A 21311-nucleotide genomic window follows, 5' to 3' on the forward strand; every position below is an offset into this window, starting at 1 on the left:
ATAAGATGTTCGTTATACGATCTTTTGAGAAGAGATGATACTTTTTTTTTTCCCGCATTACTTACCTAGTGTACACTACGTATCCTGTATTGTAGACAATGCCGGAGCAGACCAGGGGTTACTATCGGAGTAAACGCCGTTTCTGAACACTCCGGCCGAAAGACCCAATATAGCGCACGTCATTTGCAACCAGGATATTCGGGTTCCTGCATTGCGCTTTACACTGCATATCAGTGTAGGTACGGGTATTCTGCATCGGAGCCTAAGATGTGCTTTATCCATGCCATTTCTCCAATTCCTTGTTACTAGTGTTACTACTACTACTAGCAATAAGATAGATTGCATTTGGATAATACCTATATTAATGCATGTCCCAGATCTTTGCAATACATTCTATAAACATGGCGTGATTTTGGTTGTTACTAGGACCGAGTACTAGATAACTACTATTAGAGATCATAGTTATCAAAATCTATAGATACGCATAAGCTATATCGACACTACTTCTCCGGTTAACGAACGGGATCTGCCGTAAATCTCTCGCGCCTTTTTTTGTCGCGTATCTATGTCTATCTCTTCACCTCGATACTATTACTCATAGGCTTCCAGTTCATTGCAATAGTATTGAATACATGGATATATCTAATCAGATCAAATAATTAGTATATATATATATATATATATACAGGTAAGCTCTATCTCTTAAAGTACTGACCTAGCTGTATAATATGTATTAACCAACCTTAAAGTATACTGAAACCTTGCTGCTTATCTCAGTAGATATAAATCAATACCAATATACTACATAGGTAACCTAGAATTATTCCTATCAATATTTAGACATAGCTGAAATGGTGGGAGAAAATCTTTACTTTCCCCTCCCAGGTAGGAATAATAATCCCATATTAAAGCACTTTCAATATCTGTCCCTGTATGTAATCATGTTTACACAGGAAACCATGGGTAACGCTATGTTTTCACTTTATATCGGTGATGTTCTCGCGTTCCCTACCTACCTCAGCTTCGTTCACGGCTTCATTCACCATTCCTTACCCTTGAGCAAATCCTTCCTTTGATTGAGAAAACCTTTCTCTACTGCCTGTCATATATACAAGCATACTCCCCCCCCCCTCTCTCTCTCCTTTCACAAGTACTTACCTTGTAAAACCACACTGACTTACTTCCCTACCTAACCAACTATATTACCAAATCACAGCCCTTACATATACGCTACTGCCAGTCCAAGCCCAAACAACCTTCCTCTAGAAGACCTTGCGAGTTGAGCAGGGAGAACACAAAGAATATCGACTTCAGTTTAAATCAAAGTAAGTAAGCATACAGCCCAACAGAGTAGAGTATATACCAACACAAGCATCATAATAACAATACGATTATCTTCTCCCACGTTGCACACATATATCCCTAATCCACATCATCTTTCCTACACGCTGTACACCATTTTACGTTAGCAGACATAAAACCATGTCTATTTAACGATTACCGACCAAAAGAGAAGTCTTACTCTAAAGCCTACTTCTTTAGACTATATACCACTCACTCACTCTACATCATCGCCATCGTGTACCAAGATATATATATGGGTACACATACTTCTTCCTTATAAACATTAAAGCCATGCTAACCTAGACCTTAAGGTAAGTATGCGTGATATTTACTTTTCTCATATAATCCACCCAGGTAAGGTACTCAGTCAAGCAGTGAATATAAAAAAAAATCAATGATCGGCTATTTGTTTCAATTTTATACTTCCTTTGCTGACCTCCTTGCCTACCTACCTACCAACCTACTTGATTACTTCCTTATCTCCGTACGCGCAATTCAATAATACCGACTTTCTCCAACCTATATAGCTACCGTCGGCCCAAATATATACACATACATACCAGCAATCGAAAAGGACAACCCTAATACATATACCCTACCCTACCCATCCAACGAATTCTTCTACACCCAAGCTAAGGACTCCCCAGAGTCCCACTTTCCATCAAACTCTGATAGAACTCGGGCTCAAGGAACTTGGCGACGCTGACATCCTCGCTGAGACCCTTGCGTCTCCTCGTCTTCAGCACGAAGTCACGCGCTGTAGCCTGCGCGTCAGCAGGTTGAAGTGGGCGCAACACGACCTCCTTATCGAGGGGGTCGCCCGGCACAAGCTGCCACTTGTCGAACACGAGGCTGACCATGGCTTGTCCCTCGGTCTGGATCCGCAGATCTGTCTCGAAGCCGAACGAGTCGATGACAGGGATAAGGCCATGAACGCGGTACAACGGGGTGCCGGCGATGGGGCCGTCAGCGAGGACATGCCCTCGCCGCCTGGAGAGTACCGTGTAAAGCATGGGCACAGCGTCCTGTGGACCAATCATTGAACATGAGTATACAGGCTCCATAAGGCGAGGGGACGCCATCAGGAACGAGCTGTAGCACGCGCGGCGTGCCGTGGGAATAATCTGACCGCCACCTCGGAATATAGCCTCTTGGGCTAAAACAGCATCAGTGATGCGGAATTTGGTATTTCGGATAGCTGACGCATTCATTAGTATAGCGTACTATGGAAATTCGCGAAGAAAAGGAAATCATTAAATTGAATCAGCAATCTGGGAGTCAGGGGGCTCCGCAGCGACATCCCACACTAGCACATCTTGATTCTCATCGGCCAGTGCATGAGCTAGTGCACTGACGGAAACAATTGGTAATAAGTCCGTCTGGGGCCAAGGCGAACGCAGCCCTGTGGTAACCCCAACCTGATCTCGTCTCTCAAGACCCTGACCGCACAGATAGGCCAGTGAGTGGGGATGAAGCACGGAATATTCCACGACGAAGAGCAGGCCCGACTAGGAGAGAATGGGAGGGCAGACTACAGGGAATGAGAGCAGGGATGCCACTAGCGTCCCTCCACTACTCATAGAAACGGAGGGTGTACTTTGAGCTCGACACATCGAGGACTCTGGCCCCACCCCTCCCTACCCGCTCACCAGTATGGCACGCGTTGTCCCCTCTTGAGCACCCCTGAAGAAGGAAGGCTATACTCTTGCCTCATAACCGGATTCCTCGGCATGCCTGTGCTGAGAACAAAACCCAAGACGGGGTCACTCGGGGGTGATACTGCAGATCTGTTCGAGGCCTTGACCACGTTCGGAGACCAATCCACAGAGAGGGAAGGGTTTCAGTGGATGTGTGTGTACCTCATCTAGAACGTGGGGAGAGCCAGAGATAGAGAAGCGGTAAGACATGATGATATGATGAAATGGGGGTTGACTTACGCTCTTCACATAGCGGGCCTTCCCGAGTTGCCCAGCTAAAGCCTTGACGGATCGTCTCTCGCACACTTCTTAGCAGCGATTTATCCACCTGCCGAAAACATTAGGTACCATTCGCAAGCTGGTAAGCTTTCAAGCCAGGGTTGGAAGTCTGAGGGGACTGCTGTGTGCTTGTACGCGCGGCAACCATCCCATCAGAACTTGTGTAGTAAGACATCGAGCGCCTCTGATGAAATAGTGAACGAGAGGAGGGTAGGACAAGCATTTGACTCGGCTTACCTCGGCTAATGTGTCATCTTGTAGTATGTTAGGGCCCATTTCGTCTGGGCCAAAAGCCCAGATGCTCCGTGCAGCCAGTATATCCCAGTCGTACCGATCCTGGAAGAACTTGCCGACCTTTCGTGCACCATCCCGCATGTTCACGCGACCGCTCTCGATATCTTCGGCGATACCGTTGTCGAGCGGTTCCGCAATCATGGTGATTTTATTTCTCTTGTTTGGTGTTTCAGCGTAGCACTTCGTAGCCGACATTTCTTCGACTGTCTCGCAGAAACGAGTTACAGGGTCGGAAACCTTGATCTCCATGTCTGCGTATAATTTTCGAAGGTCATGAAGAACACAGTCCATATATAGCTCGCCAGTGCCGAGAATTATGTGTTCGCCTGATTCCTCAACTTTTGTTGTTACTAAGGGATAGCTCTTGTTTATTTTTCTAAGCCCGTCCAACATTTTAGGCAGTTCAGACGGGTTAATGGGCTCAACAGCCACTTTGAACACAGACTCTGTGAAATGTGAAACTGGTTTGAAGATGTACGCATCTTCGTCGTCCTCGAGCTTGGGTGGAACAAGCGTCGCTGATTTGACTATGGAGTTATCGATGCCACTTAGCAACACCAGGCTGCCGGCGGGTATGCCATCTGTCTCGACGTTGTAGCGCGTCTCGGCAATGTAGACGCTACCTATAGTTGCCATGGCCATATCTTCTTCATCATCGATAGAGTATCCCTCTCCAAGTACACGTATCTGCATACCGGGCCGCGCGATACCGCTCATAACGCGCCCGAAGGAGTAGAAGCTTTTCGCGTCAGCCGTGTTAAAGAGTTTGGTCACATGGACTATTAATGGGCCATCTTGATCGCAATTCTTCATTGATTCCGCAACTTTGGTGTCTAAGGGGCCGGTATAGTATCGTTCCAGTTTAGTCTCCGCTGCTTCCACGGGCGATGGGATATGTTGGACAACCATGTCCACAAAGCCGGTTGACGGACCAAAGAATTGTTCGCAGACAAGCTTGAGAAGCATTTTGGCGTCCAGCTTGTACTGGGAGGGCTTGAGCTGTATGCCCAGCGATGACAAAATGGGGCCCAACTCCTCAGCGCTTTGACTAATTGTGTGAGAAAATAATTTGTAAATGGGCTCGAGAACGAAATGAATGAATGATCTTTTTGCGCTTTGCTCGCCAGGCAAGGGTTTTCGACTGAAAGTCCTTTTCTTAGGGTTAAAGTAGATGTCACCCCAGAGACGCTTCGCCAGCTCCTCAGTATTTACTCCGGGGAAGCTATCGGCATACATCTTAGAGAAGGACTGGAGCGTAAAACACCATCCCATTTCGCTACATGCGAATAGGACGTTTCCTTTTTCAGGACTTAAGCGCTTTGTTTCGCCGGAGCCTGGCCGGGTATTCTCTATAATCGTGTTGACTTCTTCGACCACGTGTTTTAACTTGAAATAGGCGTCGCTGGGAGGAAGCCTTAGTTCTAATACCAGACGATCCATCTTATTGATTATGAGTGTCATGGGGATATCTTCGAGCACGGCGTGCTTGATAATCTGCTCAGTGTTGACCTGTACACCTTCAACCACATCCACAACGAGTGCAAGACCATCGACTAGGCGCAAGCTCGCGGCTACCTCGTCGACGAAGTTCACATGCCCCGGAGTGTCGATGATGTTCAACAGATGTGACTTGCCCTTGGTGCTCTGCAGCACAAGGCTCATGGGCGCCGCCTTGACGGACAAGCCCCTGTCCCTCTCCATGATATGTGTATCGGTATATCGCAATTGCACGTCTCTCTTCTTTCCCATTCGCTTGTCTAATCTATCGGTGATATCGTGGGTCTCGAGTACCAGCATGTCCATAAAGGCAGTTTTACCGTGGTGCAGATGGCCAGCTAGCGCGATGTTCCGTGTCTGATCGGGAAAATTCATGAGGTCTGACATGAAGTTGCGATCGAAGTGTACGGGCGGCAGGTCGGCTTCCTCGACGGAGAACTTCTTGACCTCGACAGGAGCGATGATGGGCTGGGTTAGGGGCTGTGCATCTTCCTCCTGTACAAGCGTCTCGACATCGGCTCCGTAGACTTGTTGTGCGGTGGGGTAGTACTGCTTGTCCTCATGGAGGACGACTGCATTGGATGGACCCTCGTCGTCCAGCTCCATCAATTCCTGGCCTGTCCTCTCGGGCACGTCCTCGGGATATGCATCGTCGTCGAGGTATGCGCCCGCATCCACGCCATGCTGGGACTCTTCCTCCGATGCGTCGGCATCCTCCCCGATGAAATTGCCGAACCTGTTGCATCACAGTCAGTGTGACGGGTTCCTGGATATGCAAGAAGATGGGTAAGAACTGATAGATGGAAGAAATAGAACCAAAAAAAAACATGTGGCAATATGGTAATCTGGTTGTTGGGTACATACTCATCATAGAGGTCATCCATGGCGTCTGAAATGCTTCGGGGTTGTTCGAATTGGCGTCGTTGGCGACTGCGACAACATGTGAAGCTCGCAGTCCAAAAAAAAAATGACGAGGCGGCGATAGCAAGGCTGGAGAATTGCTTGGACGCGGTGATGCAAGGCGCGGTGGCTGTGGGTACTTACCTGAAGTTACCTTACCTCTACTTAAAAGACAGGGTAGGTAGACACGCGAGGCTACCTATCTAGGTACCTAGGTAAGTAGGTAGGTAGAGTGACTCGAGTGACTACCTAGGTAGATGAGTACATATCTCATGTACCTATCGCTTACCTAAGGAAGGCCATTGGACAGACACACTACTTTATGTGGGTAGCCCATACGGCGGAGCATATTAATCAACATAGCTTTTAATTATAAGTTCTCTGTCCCTCTATAAGGTATCTGCAGACTGCAGTGAGCGTCAGAATGCCACTTATATCTGCACCGTATCTTACTGCATGCAGGTCGACACGACACTTACTTGCTGTGTGTGTGATATTAGCGGTGCTACCTAGCTCTGGCCAGACAGACTCGGGAGCTGTAGGTAGGGCGATTCGGCGGGTCCTGTTTAGGTAGTTGCCGATTCGGAGAGGCGATAAGCCCGCCGTCGAGGTTTGGTGGAGATCTAGTGGAGGTTCCGTGGAAGCGCGACAGACGACAGACAGACAAACGGCCCAGGCCAGCAGGCAAAGGCGTTATCGGGCTGACTTGCTGACTTGCTGGGGAGCGCTGGGCAGCCCACTTGCCGATTACAGCAGTCCCCCGCTATAATTCTATTTCTACTGTAGTATTGTCCAAGACCCCTCCTTCGCCGGAGAGCTAGAGCTAGGTAGTGCAAGGGGACTGTGAGTCTCTGACAGTCTCTGGCAGACTCTGGCAATCCTAGACTGACGCCGGCATCCTGACTGCTTACCGCGGCCTTGTCTTGACAAATAGCAATAGGAATACAGGCCACTCGAGCTGTCCATTCCTTCCTCTGGCGTCTAGGGCGAGTCCGCGTCGGCCTGCTTCATTGGTGTAGATATAAAAACCGGGGCTGGCCGCTTCGGCATTTCCCATACATAAAACACCATTCTTCCACCGTCACCATTGCCGCCTCTCTTGCTTCATCTCTCCTTCTCTCCTTTAACGATACCCAATTCTATACAGTAATACCAAATCTAGCAAACAATTGGCCAACATGTCCGGTCTTCCTCCCGTCTACATCGTCTCCGCTGCCAGAACACCCGTCGGGTCGTTCCTTGGGTATGTTTCCATTCTCTGCTTACCCCTCCATTGGCCCTTTATATCTATCTGGGCGTCTACGAGCATATAGAAGAGGAAGAGGAGAGGGAAAGCCGAGCAGACGAAAAAGAAACCCGGGCTTACCATGATTCTCGTAGCACTCTTTCGAGCCTCAGCGCCACCCAGCTAGGTTCCACTGCCATCAAGGGTATGTTTCTCCCACTCGTATTCGTATTCCCTAATTATCCCTCGACTATGCCCCTGCTCTCGTCACCACTAACACTAGACTTGCTGGATGATAGCTGCTGTTGAGCGTGTTCCCCAGATCAAGCCCGAAGATGTTGAAGAGGTCTTCTTCGGCAATGTCTTGTCAGCCAAGTAAGCATCACTCAATCCCCTCAATCGCCAGACACATCGGTACTGGAAAAGGCGGGACAAGAATGGCTAATTGATGCTGACCGGCGGTGTGATAGTCTCGGCCAAGCCCCCGCTCGCCAGTGCGCCATTGGTGCCGGCCTCTCCAACACTGTCCCCTGCACCGGTGTCAACAAGGTGTGCGCCTCGGGTATGAAGGCTATCATCCTCGGTGCTCAGACCATCATAACCGGCAATGCCTCAATCGTTGTCGCCGGTGGCGCCGAGTCCATGTCCAACACCCCTCACTACCTCCCCGTCCTACGCAACGGCGCCAAGTTCGGCGACCAGAGCCTCGTGGACGGTATGTTGAAGGATGGTCTTACCGACGCCTATAAGAAGGAGCACATGGGTCTCGCTGCTGAGCTCTGCAGCGACGACCACAGCATCTCGCGCGAGGAGCAAGATGCTTACGCGATTGCGACCTACCAGCGCGCCCAGAAGGCCACCGCCGACGGCATTTTCACCAAGGAGATCGTCCCTGTCGAGGTCAGCGGCGGCCGTGGCAAGCCCCCGGTTCAGATCACTACCGACGAGGAGGTCAAGAACCTTAACATTGACAAGCTGAAGACTGTTAAGCCTGTCTTCAAGCCCAAGGACGGCTCTGTCACGGCAGCCAACGCTGCTCCTCTCAATGACGGTGCGGCCGCCGTTGTGCTCATGTCCGAGGCTAAGGTCAAGGAGCTCGGAGTGACCCCAATTGCCAAGATTCTCGGCTGGGGTGACGCCGCTCGTGAGCCCGAACGCTTCACAACCGCTCCGGCCCTTGCCATCCCCAAGGCTCTCAAGCACGCCGGTATCACAGACAAGGACGTTGACTTTTACGAGATCAATGAGGCCTTTTCCGTCGTAGCCCTCGCCAACATGAAGCTTCTCAACTTGAGTGCGGACAAGGTTAACGTCTTCGGTGGCTCCGTCGCCATCGGCCACCCTCTCGGCTGCTCTGGTGCTCGTATCGTCACCACCCTCACCACCGTCCTGCGCGAGAAGAAGGCCAAGATTGGCTGCGCCGGTATTTGCAATGGTGGCGGTGGTGCCAGCGCCATTGTCATCGAGAGCTTAGAATGAATTCCCACCTCCCACCTCTTACCATCCCTACTATAAATCCACCCTATCCTATCTATCCACCGCGCACCTATACCCCACCACAGCGTCATTGTTTTGGCTAGATAAAAAGAACAGAGATCGGTGCATACACCAGAGCATGAAACTACACAGGTTGGTATAGAAGGATGTAAAAAACCTCGACCAACCAGTCAGAGTCTAAGTGTCAGCCTATCAACCCTGCGACACCACCTACCCCATATGAATACGAGGTGAACGAACACATTGGTCTGAATTTAGCTCTCGCTAGTGCTTCGACAATATAAAGAATGCGTATGCAAGAGACATCCGCGGGCGAGATAGATTAATAAGTCGGATAGATAGGCCGCGTCTCGTCTCTCGTCAAATGAATGAATAAATGAAGAATACCAGCCATGATTTGCCCAACTCATGTGAATCCATTTATACTACCCTCTTTCCCCTACACTTCATCATTAAGAGGCTGTCTACATTTTTCATTAAGTCAGCACCATCAAATCCAGGTAGTATAATTAGCCCAACCCAAAGTAAAAGTAACAGTTAGGCAAAGTTCGTATAATGTATTCATCGCAGTGAGGCACGTAAGGAGGCACTATCTACGTAGCACCTAGGTCGAGCAGTAAACTAACTACTCAGGTAGTTTTAATATACATACAACAAAAGGGGAAAAAAAAAAAACAGAGACAGCCAGCCAAACGAGCTAGCTTGAACCTCTCTTCTCTCCCTCCTCGCAGGCCATGCAACAACATACAGGCCTTAGGTACGTTCGTATGCCCTCTCCCCCATCCCTCTGTTGACAGTAACGTAGATTACCCCCGAAAGTAAGGACGAAACCACGCAACAAATCAAATCAAATCAAATCAAATCAGTGATGATGGGGAAAAAAACAAACGAAAACAAAAACAAAACGACGTTCTTCCTGTAGTTATGACGTTCTTCCTATGGTTTATATCGCTATGCAGTGGCTCTCTCTCTCAGTTTCATGATTAGACAACAAGAACAAGAACCATTCTTTTCCGCCCGCCCATTCTCCCTTCGTGTGGAATGTGTGTGCGCGTGTAAAAGGAAGCAGGCAAATAAAAAGGGAAAAGAAAGAAATGAAGAGAGAAAAAAGAAAAAGGCGGAACATAACACCCCCAACGCCGAAGTCCAGAGCTCCATTTTTTCACAGGAAACTTTAGAAACATAAACAACTCTTTGATGTGCAAAGATGACAAGGACCAGGTAGGTAATTCTAGCCCGAGCATGGCTAGCTAGCATCATCTCAAGAGAGAGGTTGTTTGATGTAACAGCATGGGGGTATCATTCACGCGCCTTGCATCTCATCCGCCTCCCCTCCTCCTCCTCGAACATTCGAAGTGGGCGACACACCGTCATTGAACCACTTCGAGAACTTTTCGTTGACTTTCTGGACTTCGTCTTGTCTCAGTCCACGCATCCAAGCGTTGTTCATGAACATCTTCTCTCGGAAGAGCTGCTTTCGGTGTTCCGTGACCGCTTGTGCCCGTTCCTCTGCTTTCTTCTTCTCTTCTTCGTTCTCGGGTGAGAGATTGTAGATGAAGTGCTCGGAAGTGTCCTTCTCCCACACTATCTTGTTCGAATTGAGGCAGATGCGCAAGATTAACCCTTCGTCATACTTCAAGGGTTTCGGTGCATTGCCATCGTCGGAATCTGCATCACTTGATGGTAGGTTACGAGCAAGAACCGTCTTCCGCAGGCGGTTCCTGGGGACGCCCTCGGTAGGTTCAACTCGGATATACGAAGAAATGTAGTACTGCCATCTCTCACGGCGCTCCATTTCGTCCATGTAAAAGGTAGTCTCGTCCTTCTGCAACCAGCGGACTGTAGCCTCCCGTTTGTTGGGAAACTTAAAAAAAAGTGTTAGTTAATACAATTACACGAGACCGATAGTAAGACACATACCCAACAGATGACGAACATATCTCCGTCCTTGATACACTTTTCAGCGAACTTTCGGGCACTGATCTCTGTCTGGTAGCTGGTTTCTTCCTGTTGGCGGCTGTTCAGGAATTGTTGAATGAGGTCTGGCGTCTTCTCTTTAGCATCAGAACTTGTGCAAGTAAGGGAGAGGCGACAAAGGGTCTTGAGAAGGTCAAGAATCGTATACAGCTTCCAACCCTTCTTAAGGTAGTAATGACGTAAGACTTCTTGATACCGGTTCTCGTCAATATCGCCGGTGATGTAATCTTCGATCAGCTCAACAGTTTTTGGCCAGAAAGAAGTCTGGTCATTCTCGTCGAAATAGTTGAGCTCATTCACGGTAATTCCTAGCTCTTTTGCAGGCTTCTTACTCTTCAAGCGAGTGATGGCCGTCAAAACGCTTTCTTTGCTCTCCTTGACTTCCTTGAGACGTTTGTATATAGTCTGGAAGACGCTAAAGAAGACATAGATGGTTTGATTGCAAAAGAAGTTATACCAAGGGCGCGGGAAAAAGCCGTCGGCCTTCAAGTCACCATCGGCATCAAGCAAGGAACTATCACCCTTGATGACTGTCGCGCGGGGGATCGTGGGGAGCCATCGCTCATTTGATAGATCTGAAGGCGCAGTGTCTTCTGGTGCGTCTACCATTTCCTCCTCATTAGCTGAGCCAACATCGGGAGTCGTCTCTTTGCTGCCAGAAGCTGCACTCTCTTCCTTCCGAGCACGTGGTTTGGTTGCGTTACGACCAGGATCCAAGACTCCACGAAGTAGATCCGACCTCTTGCCATTCCGCCGAGAACGACCGTTAGTCAGTTCAGCAGGAAGCTGATCCTCGACATCCTCTTCTCCAGAATCGCGATCGATATCACTCAGACGATCTTGCACTTTCTCTTCAGAAAGCTCGAAGAATTGCGGAATGAAGGACTCAAAAAAGTCAACAATCCGTTCCTTCTCAGCAGTGCTATGGTGTCCGTTGTTCATACCGTAGAGCACCATAAAGCGTACCAAAGAAAGCAGAACATCCTCGTCGCTGAGATCATATGCATACTGATATCGCGGGACTTGGTCCTTGGTGCTCCGTAGTCGCCTTTGCTCTTCATGCTTCGTCTTAATAATATCTACGAGATGCTTCGCGGACAAACTTCGCTTGTCGTTCTGTTTGACTTGAATACCCATGTGGTCAAGACTTTTGAGGTGCATGACTTCGGTCTGAGTTTGCCAAACCTTCTCCCATTCACGTTGAGTAAACCTCCACTCTTCGTCTTTCTGTTTGAGTCGAGCCAAGACCACAGGCACAACAGCGAAAGGGTCATTGAACATTTCGTTGACGACTTCGGCACCTTTTTCTGGTCCGTAAATCTTCTTGAGCACACGCTTGTAAATTGAAGTGCTAGAGCCTCCGAGGCCTGGCGGCATCTGGAATGCTTCTCGCTCATGGGGCGTAAGGTTCAACATTTGCTGAGCGATAGGCTCAAGGAGCTGAATGCACTTGGTATTCGCCTCAATGTGAAAGTCATAGTCATGTCTTTCTTCTTCAATGCGATGAAGACCCTCTTCAAACGCATTTTTACGGTGAGCGACAAAACCTGAGTCTTCAGATGCCCAGGTTGGGTGAGAAGCCCATTCATCGTTGAGAACTGCATTGCACATCTCATCCCTGCCACCACAAGGTTTGAGTTTTTCCTGAAGAGGCCTTTGTTAGTGGTGACTTTCATAGTTCAGATTTGGAAGGGAGACCTACTCGTCTGGGGAGCAAGCGGTAACTAGGTCCCACTCCACGACAGTTGCTCAAAGAGACTTTGCCTGAAGGAGGACGGGGACGATTCTCTATCAGCTCTTCAAGGCCTTCGTACCCAACAAAGGTCTTGAAGAAGCTCATGAGTTCCGGGTTGCCGCCGATAAACTGGCTCGCCTTGTGGACGAGATCATTTGTGTCAATAAGGCTTTGGGAATACATATTACACAGCTTCAAGAACTCGTTCATTGTCGATCTATTACCGATGTACTTTTTTACCTTATCGAAGAAGCCAATCTCTTCCTGTGTAGCATTTGCCGAGGATGTTGGAGGAAGCGGGCTAGGAAGGATAGGAGTCAGAGTTGGTTCAATGGTGGGAACGTCAGTTGCAAGCGGTTTGTGGTTTAGTTTGGCGCGCTTGGTGGCAGGACCAACGGGTGGAATTGAACGAGTTGCGAGAGCTGGGCTGTCGATCACCGTGGTGGAAGTGTTCGGTTGTGGCAATTTGTCGTTCCGAGGCCGTTTCTTATTGTCCTTGGTAGCACTCGGAGGAGGTGCAAAATTTCCTACGGGAGGCATCTTCTGGTTGTCTTTGGTGGTATGCGCAGGCTGAGGCGTGGTCTGCGTGAGACCGGTCATGGCGAGCATCTCGTCAGCTCGTGTACCATTCTTATTCGATGCGGCCGACTCGGGGAGAAACTGCTTGAAGTCTTCAAGCAGATCGGGAGCTGCGTTAAAGAGGCTGGTCACCTGAGCGTAGACCTCTTGGATTGGTTTGGACTCGCGTTGGTAGGTCTGGAGGATTTCAAGGAATTGTTTGTAGATTTCGGGCTTGTCCTGGTAACGGTTCTGTGTGGAAGAATGAGTTAGAGCGAAAGCAAGCAAAATGGGTGCAGGTAGTTATTTATCCTCGTACAAAAAAGTCTTGAAATCGTAGCAGAAGTGGGGGCAAGGTATCTCACCTTGATTTTGTTTACATAGCTAATGGCATGGTTGAACTCGACTGGCCCGCGCTTTTCCATGTTGGCCTGCTGGTTGTTGTTTCCGTTTTGCGCACCGGATGGAATCGGTGTAGGCGTCAAGGCGTTACGGCCGGTTGGCTGCTGGTTTGGAGTCGTTGCGTTGTTCTGTACTTGTGCACTCGGTCGCTGTTGGTGTTGCACTGCACTTGCGGCAGGCGTATCGAAGGGAATAGGCTCGCGGTGGGCAGATCCAACAATGTTTGCTCCATTCGTTGCTGGGGCGCTAAACTGGGCTTCGGGGCTTTCGATGCTATTGTGCGGTTGGGACTGCTGCCAGTTATTGTTTCTGTGGTTGAAGAATGCACTTGGGCCAGACTGCCCGTGCGTGCCGTCGGCTTGATTTGCTCTGCCTGTAATGGACTGGACGGTAGTGCCCATTGGCGTGGTGACTCGGATGGTATTGGGGTCGTTTCCAGCACCGCATTCGATTCTGTAACCGGGCGGCAGAAATGTGTTGAAGCCTTGGATGAGAGTGGGGTGGCCAGCGAAAAGCTCGGAGACGCGATTGATTACGCCCGGCGTGTCAATGCTAGACAGAAAAAAAAGAGACATCAGACTTGGGCGTGTGGTGGGGAAGATAAATGGGGTATGCCTTACGTCTGACTTTTGAAATCTTTCATGATATCTAAAAACCTATTGTACACGTCTGGCTGATCGGCAAACTGTACTTTGACCTGGTCAAGGTAGCTAAGAGCATCCTATATCGAAAAGGTTAACTAACTCTATCCTCCGCTCGACAGCATCGCGCTCAAGCTAGATGCTTGGGCGCGCAAGGCCGCGACACCCGAGTTATTCCAACTACGTTATTAAAAAGGAGAAGAAATCGATGCAGGAGTCACCGGGGAGAGTAGTGCAGATGTAGGGGAGAGTCATATCACCCAGGCTATCCCGTGATGATGCAGGTCCAATACACCCAGTGCAGTGTTTAAGCTTACATTAAGAATGGGCTGTTGTCCCTGTTGTTGCATTGCACCGTTGTTGGTGCCAGCGTTACCAGCGGTGATAGACGGGTTCGAGGTGGCCATGGCTGCCGCCGCACCACCACCGCCGCTGCCGCCGCCGCCAGCTCCAAAGGGTATGCTCTGGCCTGGGCGACCGCTCTCTTGTTGTAGCGGACCACCGAAGACCGGACCACCACTGGCAGGCCCCGAAGGGCCGGAAGCAGGGCCGCCGATGGCACCAAACATTTGATTTGAGGCATTCTGGGCATTATGTTGGTGGGGTCGATTCGCGTCGTTTGGTAGCGGCCCTCCAAAGGCATTCACCGATCCCGGTGGTGCGCCGAGAGGGATGGGAGGGCCAGAGGCGCCATGATTTGCTAGAAGACCATTCGGACTATGAATGACACCAGAAATACGCGACGCAACGGGTTGGTGGATTTGGAGGGACGCGGTATTGCTATGATGAGGCGTGCCCGCTGGGTAGGGCTCACGATGGTGCCGCTCGGCGGACTCGCGATCTCGGTGCGAGACGTCGTCTGCGTGAGAGTTCATTGCTCCTCGGCTCAAGGAACTGCTCACAACCAGATGATTATTAGCAGAGGTACTATTTACATGGCATAAAGACTGGCGCAAACAGAGCGGCGCGATTTGTGTCGATAGCATTCTCGACGATGCCGGGCCCGACAACGTTGTTGTCGCACGCGATCGTGACGGGGGCCAAGAGCCCCGGCGACAACAAAAGAGGCATCGAAAAAGCAAGTTATATGGAATACTCACCCTCTACATGGAAAATATGGCTTCTCTAAGTAAGGATCGCATACACTTTAAGACAAGAAAAGAAGATGATACAGGCTGACGAGAATGAGGGCTGTGGGTAAACGAGGACATCTGGCGACGCAAGTATTGATTGAGCTGTCGCACGGATCCTGACCATAGGTATGGACCATGGTCATCTCCTGAAGCACTCCAACGATAAGCTGATAGCGCGATAAGCAGCTACCAATGCCTAGCATGGACCTGTCTGACCTGTCTGACCTGTGATCCTGCTGCGATAAGGCCGAGTGGGCGGCGAGTGGGCACCGCGTGGGCGGTGAGGGGCGGCAGGGTTCGGAGAAAGCCCGCAGTGTCCACCACGCTGCCACCGCTCTCGGCTCTGTCCCAGTCTGTCCCAGATTAGCTGTCAAGCTACACGTACCTGGGTAGGCACTAACCTCATGCGGCAGAGAGGTACGGGACAAACAGGGCTGGTGTGGTCATCGTCCAATCGACCGCTGGACCAGCCACTCAGGGGCTCGGTAAGTCCGAGCTTCCATTTAGGATTGGGTCATGTTTGATCAATATGTGAGTTTGCGAATATAATCACAAACCGAACAACTTTATAAATTCGACCTGTTCGACCTACCAGGAGACTCGTTGAGTACAGTGGGGATGCAAGAATGTTTTCTATCTACCCAGGTATCCATCTCCCTACCTAGGTAGGCACTGTACGAAATGTACGAAATACATTGGTATAAGTGGTCGATGGTATGACAGGGCTGCTGAATACAGTGAGAGATCCAAATAGCATGCTTTACGACATGGACGACAAGGGAAAAGAAGAGTTCAAATCAGTGTAAAAACAAACCCAACAGCGTACAAGCTAACGATCTTAAGCTTGTCAAGCCGCAACTTGGCAGTATTGAGCAGCCAATATGACAAGTCCGGGAGAAAGACACAAGTGCAAAACGTGATCAACCAGATAATTTTCTTGCAGCTGCAAACATCGCAAATGTCCGTGAAAATTACGCGGAGGTGATGAAACAAGCTAGGAGAGTGTTCTAATAATGTGAATTATACTACAGGAGAAAGTTCATGTAGAACCCAGAATAACTGCTCCAGGAGGTTCAGTCTCCCATTTAAAATCAATAAAATTCTTAAACCATTATCATATGGCACAATTCTCTCCAGCCTAGTTAGGGGAAGAAAGGGGTATCATGTATAATCCCAAACCGAAAATCTCATTGTCGCTGCGTAAAAAGCCAACTACGTGTAATTCCGCACCGACTTAATGATCCAGACCTCGCCATTCCCAACCTTGCTCGCAATGTTCTGGACCTCAATACCATCAGGTTGCAGCTAATATTACAAGTAAGTAACGGTGCGCCCACAAATCACGCAGGAATCAAAGTGACAATGATACACTTACCATCATAGCACCATCCTTCATCTCCCACCAAATCTCCTTATCGCCATCGAGCAACGACCTGCTCCGCTCATTCTCTTTCCACGGACTCGTCGGGACAATGTGTGCCTGCACAAACCTCTTGATATTCCTGCGGGCCCTCTCCTGGCCATCGTCTCCATTATACGCCGTGGCGCCGAAGTCGTTATAGTCATTCTGGTCCTCCCAGGGCTTTCCGGGCAACTTGTCGATGGCGGAGTTGAGCGGGGCCAGGACGGTACTGTTGACAGAGGAATCGTCGAGACGGCTCGCCACGGCCTCGACATCCCGCGCAAATCCCGCGAAGACGTTGATGCTGCGGTCGCGGCCCATGACATCCGATATCAGGACACCTGGTTGCGATAGCGTCTGCGGCTTGTCCGGCATGGTGGGGTCGAGGGGTATTTGGCTGTCTGTATCTAGGGCGAAGAACTTGTCAAATGAAGGACGATAGGCCGAAGTGGGCGCCGTGAGCATAAAGAGTATATAAGTTGATAGGAACCTCATTTTGGTGAGGTTACAACTTCTAAATTAATGGTTGTTTTCATATGTGCAGTACCTGAGGCGTTGTCTGATGATGCCTGGGAAGCCGCTGAGCCGCCTGATGACATCACTTTAACACGCCGCGACAGCTCAGACAGTTGTCACCAGCTGTTGTGCTAAAAATGGTCAAGGAATGAGACTAGGTATCACAAGAACAGTCTGAAAACGTTGAGGGCTTCTAAATCTTCTCGCCCAATATAAAATGCAAGAATAAAGCGACAAAAGAGGAGAGTTAAATGAAAATCAATTTCAATTTTAATAAAAGAATAACGCGAATCCCGATCAATAAATTACGATTCCAGCTAAGACACTCAGGTGTATACGCGTTCCATAAAAGCAATACCTACCAGACCTCATTACAAAGCTTCAACTTACCAGTTTTCAACAAATCCCAAGTGTGAATTGCGGCACCTTTAGTAGTATCTCCATCGATCAGAAGCGGCCCAGGTTTCCCAGCCATTTCTCAGAGGACACAAAGTATTGTCATCAACTAGTCTTAGTTTCATTCCGGTTCTCGGTGCCTAGTCTCGATATTACTAGACCAGTTAGTTTAAGGTCACAAAACCAAGAGTTGAAACTACATCTAAAGGATCATGATCCAACATCCATGGATTTAGCCAAAAGATTTTCTTCTCATCTATCCCAAATTTCGCACTGCGTGCGAATAGACAATACCATACACTAATCCATCAGTGCTTTTAACTAAGACATCGTTCATTCACCCACCACCGCGAACGTCTAATTGTTAACCTCAGAGATTCATTAATTTCAGACAATCTCAGTACACCTCATCCCCGTGATTATTATATCAATATCTCATCTTCCGTGAGGATTATCCCTTGTGCTGCTATGTTGTTGTTCTTGGGCGCGCTCTCAACATTTACTACATCCGGGTCTGAGTCTATGTCCAGCGCATCCACGTCCTCTTCTTCCTCTTCTTATTCCTCCTCTTTCTCGTACCCCTCTTCGTCCTCATACCCTTCCTCGCCTTCTTTGTCCTCAGCTTCGTCTCCATCTTTATCCTTATCAGATTCGTCATCGTCAACCTCGTCCCACATCTCCCGCCACTTCTCAATATTGTACTCGCGCGTCTTGACGTTCTCAATAATCTTTTTCTTCAGCTCATCCGAGACACCCACGCGTTCAAGATTGACCATCTCCGAGGCATTCCACGCCAGCTCATACAGGATCCAATCCTCAAGTCGGGCCTTCAGCCCCGCTTTGATCTCTGCCTTTGAGGCCTCCGGTTTCCCTGAGAACAGGCCCAGAGTATACATGGCGCGGGAGAGCTTGAGTCTGTAGGCCTCCAGGCGGAGCTGTTTCGCCTTGGAGTTTGTCGTGGCTGTTTCAATGAGTGATTTCACGTTGTCGCGCGCCTTCGCGACCTCTTTATCCCCCGTCTCCAGTCAGGCATTGCGCACGACGTCCGTCTGGAGGAGATACGATGCGGTGCTAGGGGTGTCGAAGCGGCGCTTGTAGATCTCGTCATGATGTAGATGTAGTCGTCACGGTACCTAACCGGCAGATCTCTACGGGTTTCCACGGTTGGCGTCACGAGCTTGCCGCTGTCCGGCCGTCCGGGATCTCGATCCCTCGCAGTCACAAACTTGCTATCGCGCAGGATATCCAGGACATCGGCTGAATCATTAACAGTTCCCATTGAATAGCTCCATCTCCTTCGAGGTCTTTTGCGGGCTTGTTCTCGAGTCTGGCTCGATGGGCGTTTCAGAGGCGTTCTAGGGGTTTTCGCCCATACTTGTTTTTTGAAGCCATCGTGCGGTCTCTTTTGCCCTTCGTTTGGTGACGGGCATTCCTTGGATGCTTTCGACCGTCCCGCCTCTTTTGCCTTTCCTGTATTGAGGGGCGTTGGCCCAGTCCTCTTTGTCGTTTTATCTACTCTGCTCTGTTCCTCCTTCGTAAGTGGCGCGCCTAATTTTTACTTGACACTGAGGATTCTTGGGCGACTTCCCTTCCTGTAGATGAATTCTTCGCTCCCATAGAGGTATTCAACATATATCGGTCTTGTTTCATTAGCGAAGAATGTTTCCTCCTCGAGGTCATCCTCGGGTTCCATAAATTATTCTGGTAGGCGTAGTGCATACAGTGCGGACTGTAACAACCCGGCTGCTCTAGTAGCATAAAGCTCGAGTTGCTGTTATCCATTGTTCGGGGTTTTCTTCAACTTGTTGAATTCCTCAAAGATACCTACAAATTCTTCGCTCGGTTTGAAGTCAGTGGCATCCTCATTCCACGCCCCTCTTGGTGGAGGTCTTATTCCTTCCAATTCGGTGCTCATTGTTAAGGCGTATGTGGCCATGTCACCACTGCAATCAGCCCTCTTACAAAGTCGGAGCGTGGCTTCAAGTAACTCTTTGTGTATAGCGGAACAAGTTTGACATATAATCTGTTAACATGCTTGGCGGCCTTTGGAAGGAGCTAAACAGTGCGTTCGAAAAGCCTGTTTAGATCATTCTCAAGGTTCTCGTCAACGCCGTCCTTATATTTCTCTTGCGTTATTTCATCAAGCGTGTCATAATGCCTCTATATGCCACTAGGAATTCATTAGCAGTTCGATTGTTACTTCCCAGGTCCTCAAAGTCGAAATCTTTGATGAGAGAAGAGTCTAATCAGTCGACAGTCTTAGTTAGATCGCCAAACCTCTGCCGTGGAGTATTCAGGGGTGCAGCCATGGCGTGAATAGCTGTCCGCAAACCAAAACTACAAGATGATGATGAGAGAGTCTGCGAATAACTAAGTCCGGTAACAGGGTATGTTGCGGCGTGATAAACAAGGGACAAACATGGTAAGCTAGATGAAAAAATAGACAAGACACCGAGCTCCTTCGCCTCTTTCAGCCCCTGGCGTGGTTGTGGGAACAAAGCTCCCCGGCCGGGGCTGGCTCGATACAACAGTTCGTCTTGAGAATCACAATGACATTAAACCGCTCGGAGATATAACTACTAATAAATGACTATGTAGTACGGCAAGAACTAGTGAAAAGATGTGAGTTGATTGAACGCTGGTATGCGCCATTCATACAAATCCGGGGGTCAATTCCGCAAATCCCTATTGTCATTGAAGATGAGGATGAGTTGACTACGAGATGGATGAAAAGCGTAGGCAACGGCCCAACTAGCAAGACTTAAGACAACGCAATAGTGGTCATGGAAGTTAACCCAAGGGACCCGGACGAGGCACTGGCCGCTAAAAGGGCCAGGTCAGTCAGGTTATACATGATACTATGTAATATAGTCTTCATGCCTTGGCAGTTTGGCTGCCGACTGACAAGCTAGATACCTGCCATAATGGCCGCCACTGCGCAAACATTGCTAACGTTAGAAGACTTTCACATGTCAGCCATTCTTCCAACTTGAGGCACGTTTGTACTTAGGTAACAACAAGCGGCTTAAAATCACAGCGGGTCAGCTGCCAGGACCTAGGACTCGGTTTGGGCTAAATACGGACTAGGATATGTACAGCCTTCATTTGGAGACGTGTAATAGAGTCAGGCACCCCTTCTTCCCCACAGCCTGACCCCCTTGAACAAGTCAAGTCAGATGACAGCCTGCAGTGCAAGTGGTGAACTGGGGATGGAAGGACGATTCAGAATGAGTCTGGGGAACCTGGGGCGACTCTGAAAGCCTAGGTTAGGTATGGTTAGGCATGGTACCTGTCCGCACAAGCCAATTCATTGCCTATGATACCTACTTATGCAATATGACGCGCCTTGATATTCACATGTTTATGTCTTCTTTCCAGTTGCCCTATGTGCCGTGTCTGGCCGTGCTACCATACTCTATAATGGTTCTCAGTAGCTACCCACGAGCTGCTACGAGCGATAGCTGGCGCTCACTACTTACCTCATATATGAAATATATTCATATATTGAAAAGAATGCTTCCTTGCGCCATGAAATATTCGAGCCCCTTTGTATGTAGACGATCCAGAAGACAACAACAACAACATATTCAATTGTGTACTATGTAGAGCATTTGGATGTATTGACTGACGATTGATTGGTGGGGCTCGGTAGTGATCGGTTTGGGAATAAGCCTCGGCAATTTTCTCTCCAGCTCGTACGAGTAAGTAAGTAGGTGGTAGGTACTATGTACATGTAAGTAGCAGCAGCAGTGCTTACTTGCGCCTAGGGTAAGTGACGCCATACCTACACATATACCTATTTACTACAAAGGTACTTA

General features: G+C 49.1%; 6 protein-coding genes across 6 annotated transcripts; 1 reads left to right on the forward strand and 5 right to left on the reverse strand.

Annotated features, from left to right (window-relative positions):
- Positions 1-1859: 1859 nt before the first annotated feature.
- On the reverse strand, positions 1860-2975 carry F5B22DRAFT_498666 (elongation factor G). Its single transcript, XM_047972424.1, has one exon. It carries the CDS (start codon positions 2553-2555, stop codon positions 1977-1979), a length of 579 nt encoding a protein of 192 aa, XP_047825924.1. The 5' UTR covers positions 2556-2975; the 3' UTR covers positions 1860-1976.
- Position 2976: 1 nt separating this feature from the next.
- On the reverse strand, positions 2977-6398 carry F5B22DRAFT_498720 (P-loop containing nucleoside triphosphate hydrolase protein). The gene is made up of 3 exons (XM_047972425.1): positions 6301-6398; positions 5976-6214; positions 2977-5847 (listed from the first exon to the last, which is right to left on the reverse strand). The coding sequence occupies exons 2-3, from the start codon at positions 5993-5995 to the stop codon at positions 3411-3413; spliced, it is 2457 nt and encodes an 818-aa protein (XP_047825925.1). The 5' UTR covers positions 5996-6214; positions 6301-6398; the 3' UTR covers positions 2977-3410.
- Positions 6399-7083: 685 nt separating this feature from the next.
- On the forward strand, positions 7084-8912 carry F5B22DRAFT_498606 (acetyl-CoA acetyltransferase). Its single transcript, XM_047972423.1, has 4 exons — positions 7084-7254; positions 7392-7441; positions 7536-7611; positions 7707-8912. Exons 1-4 carry the CDS (start codon positions 7190-7192, stop codon positions 8713-8715), a joined length of 1200 nt encoding a protein of 399 aa, XP_047825926.1. The 5' UTR covers positions 7084-7189; the 3' UTR covers positions 8716-8912.
- Positions 8913-9947: 1035 nt separating this feature from the next.
- On the reverse strand, positions 9948-15112 carry F5B22DRAFT_499055 (uncharacterized protein). The gene is made up of 6 exons (XM_047972426.1): positions 14364-15112; positions 14026-14126; positions 13369-13957; positions 12413-13255; positions 10654-12354; positions 9948-10597 (listed from the first exon to the last, which is right to left on the reverse strand). Exons 1-6 carry the CDS (start codon positions 15030-15032, stop codon positions 10037-10039), a joined length of 4464 nt encoding a protein of 1487 aa, XP_047825927.1. The 5' UTR covers positions 15033-15112; the 3' UTR covers positions 9948-10036.
- Positions 15113-16391: 1279 nt separating this feature from the next.
- F5B22DRAFT_651488 (uncharacterized protein) lies at positions 16392-17076 on the reverse strand (the record flags this gene model as incomplete). Its single annotated transcript, XM_047979471.1, has 2 exons — positions 16392-16484; positions 16555-17076. The coding sequence occupies 2 exons, from the start codon at positions 17074-17076 to the stop codon at positions 16392-16394; spliced, it is 615 nt and encodes a 204-aa protein (XP_047825928.1).
- A 974-nt stretch (positions 17077-18050) lies between these two features.
- On the reverse strand, positions 18051-18772 carry F5B22DRAFT_651489 (uncharacterized protein; the record flags this gene model as incomplete). Its single annotated transcript, XM_047979472.1, has 2 exons — positions 18051-18499; positions 18556-18772. 2 exons carry the CDS (start codon positions 18770-18772, stop codon positions 18051-18053), a joined length of 666 nt encoding a protein of 221 aa, XP_047825929.1.
- Positions 18773-21311: the final 2539 nt, after the last annotated feature.

The sequence above is a fragment of the Xylaria bambusicola genome (genome assembly GCF_022495145.1).
Source record: "Xylaria bambusicola strain CBS 139988 unplaced genomic scaffold F5B22scaffold_69, whole genome shotgun sequence".
Taxonomy (NCBI): domain Eukaryota; kingdom Fungi; phylum Ascomycota; class Sordariomycetes; order Xylariales; family Xylariaceae; genus Xylaria; species Xylaria bambusicola.

Bases quoted from the DNA above. Each gene is read 5' to 3' on its own strand.
- F5B22DRAFT_499055 (XM_047972426.1), bottom strand. From the start codon at position 15,032: ATGCTATCGACACAAATCGCGCCGCTCTGTTTGCGCCAGTCTTTATGC. The intron at 13,256-13,368 runs GTGAGATACCTT...TCTTCCACACAG, and splicing joins GCTATGTAAACAAAATCAAG to AACCGTTACCAGGACAAGCC. The intron at 10,598-10,653 runs GTATGTGTCTTA...CTTTTTTTTAAG, and splicing joins ATATGTTCGTCATCTGTTGG to TTTCCCAACAAACGGGAGGC.
- F5B22DRAFT_498720 (XM_047972425.1), bottom strand. From the start codon at position 5,995: ATGGATGACCTCTATGATGA. The intron at 5,848-5,975 runs GTATGTACCCAA...GTGATGCAACAG, and splicing joins ATGGATGACCTCTATGATGA to GTTCGGCAATTTCATCGGGG.
- F5B22DRAFT_498666 (XM_047972424.1), bottom strand. From the start codon at position 2,555: ATGAATGCGTCAGCTATCCGAAATACCAAATTCCGCATCACTGATGCT.
- F5B22DRAFT_498606 (XM_047972423.1), top strand. From the start codon at position 7,190: ATGTCCGGTCTTCCTCCCGTCTACATCGTCTCCGCTGCCAGAACACCC. The intron at 7,442-7,535 runs GTATGTTTCTCC...GCTGGATGATAG, and splicing joins AGGTTCCACTGCCATCAAGG to CTGCTGTTGAGCGTGTTCCC. The intron at 7,612-7,706 runs GTAAGCATCACT...GCGGTGTGATAG, and splicing joins GGCAATGTCTTGTCAGCCAA to TCTCGGCCAAGCCCCCGCTC.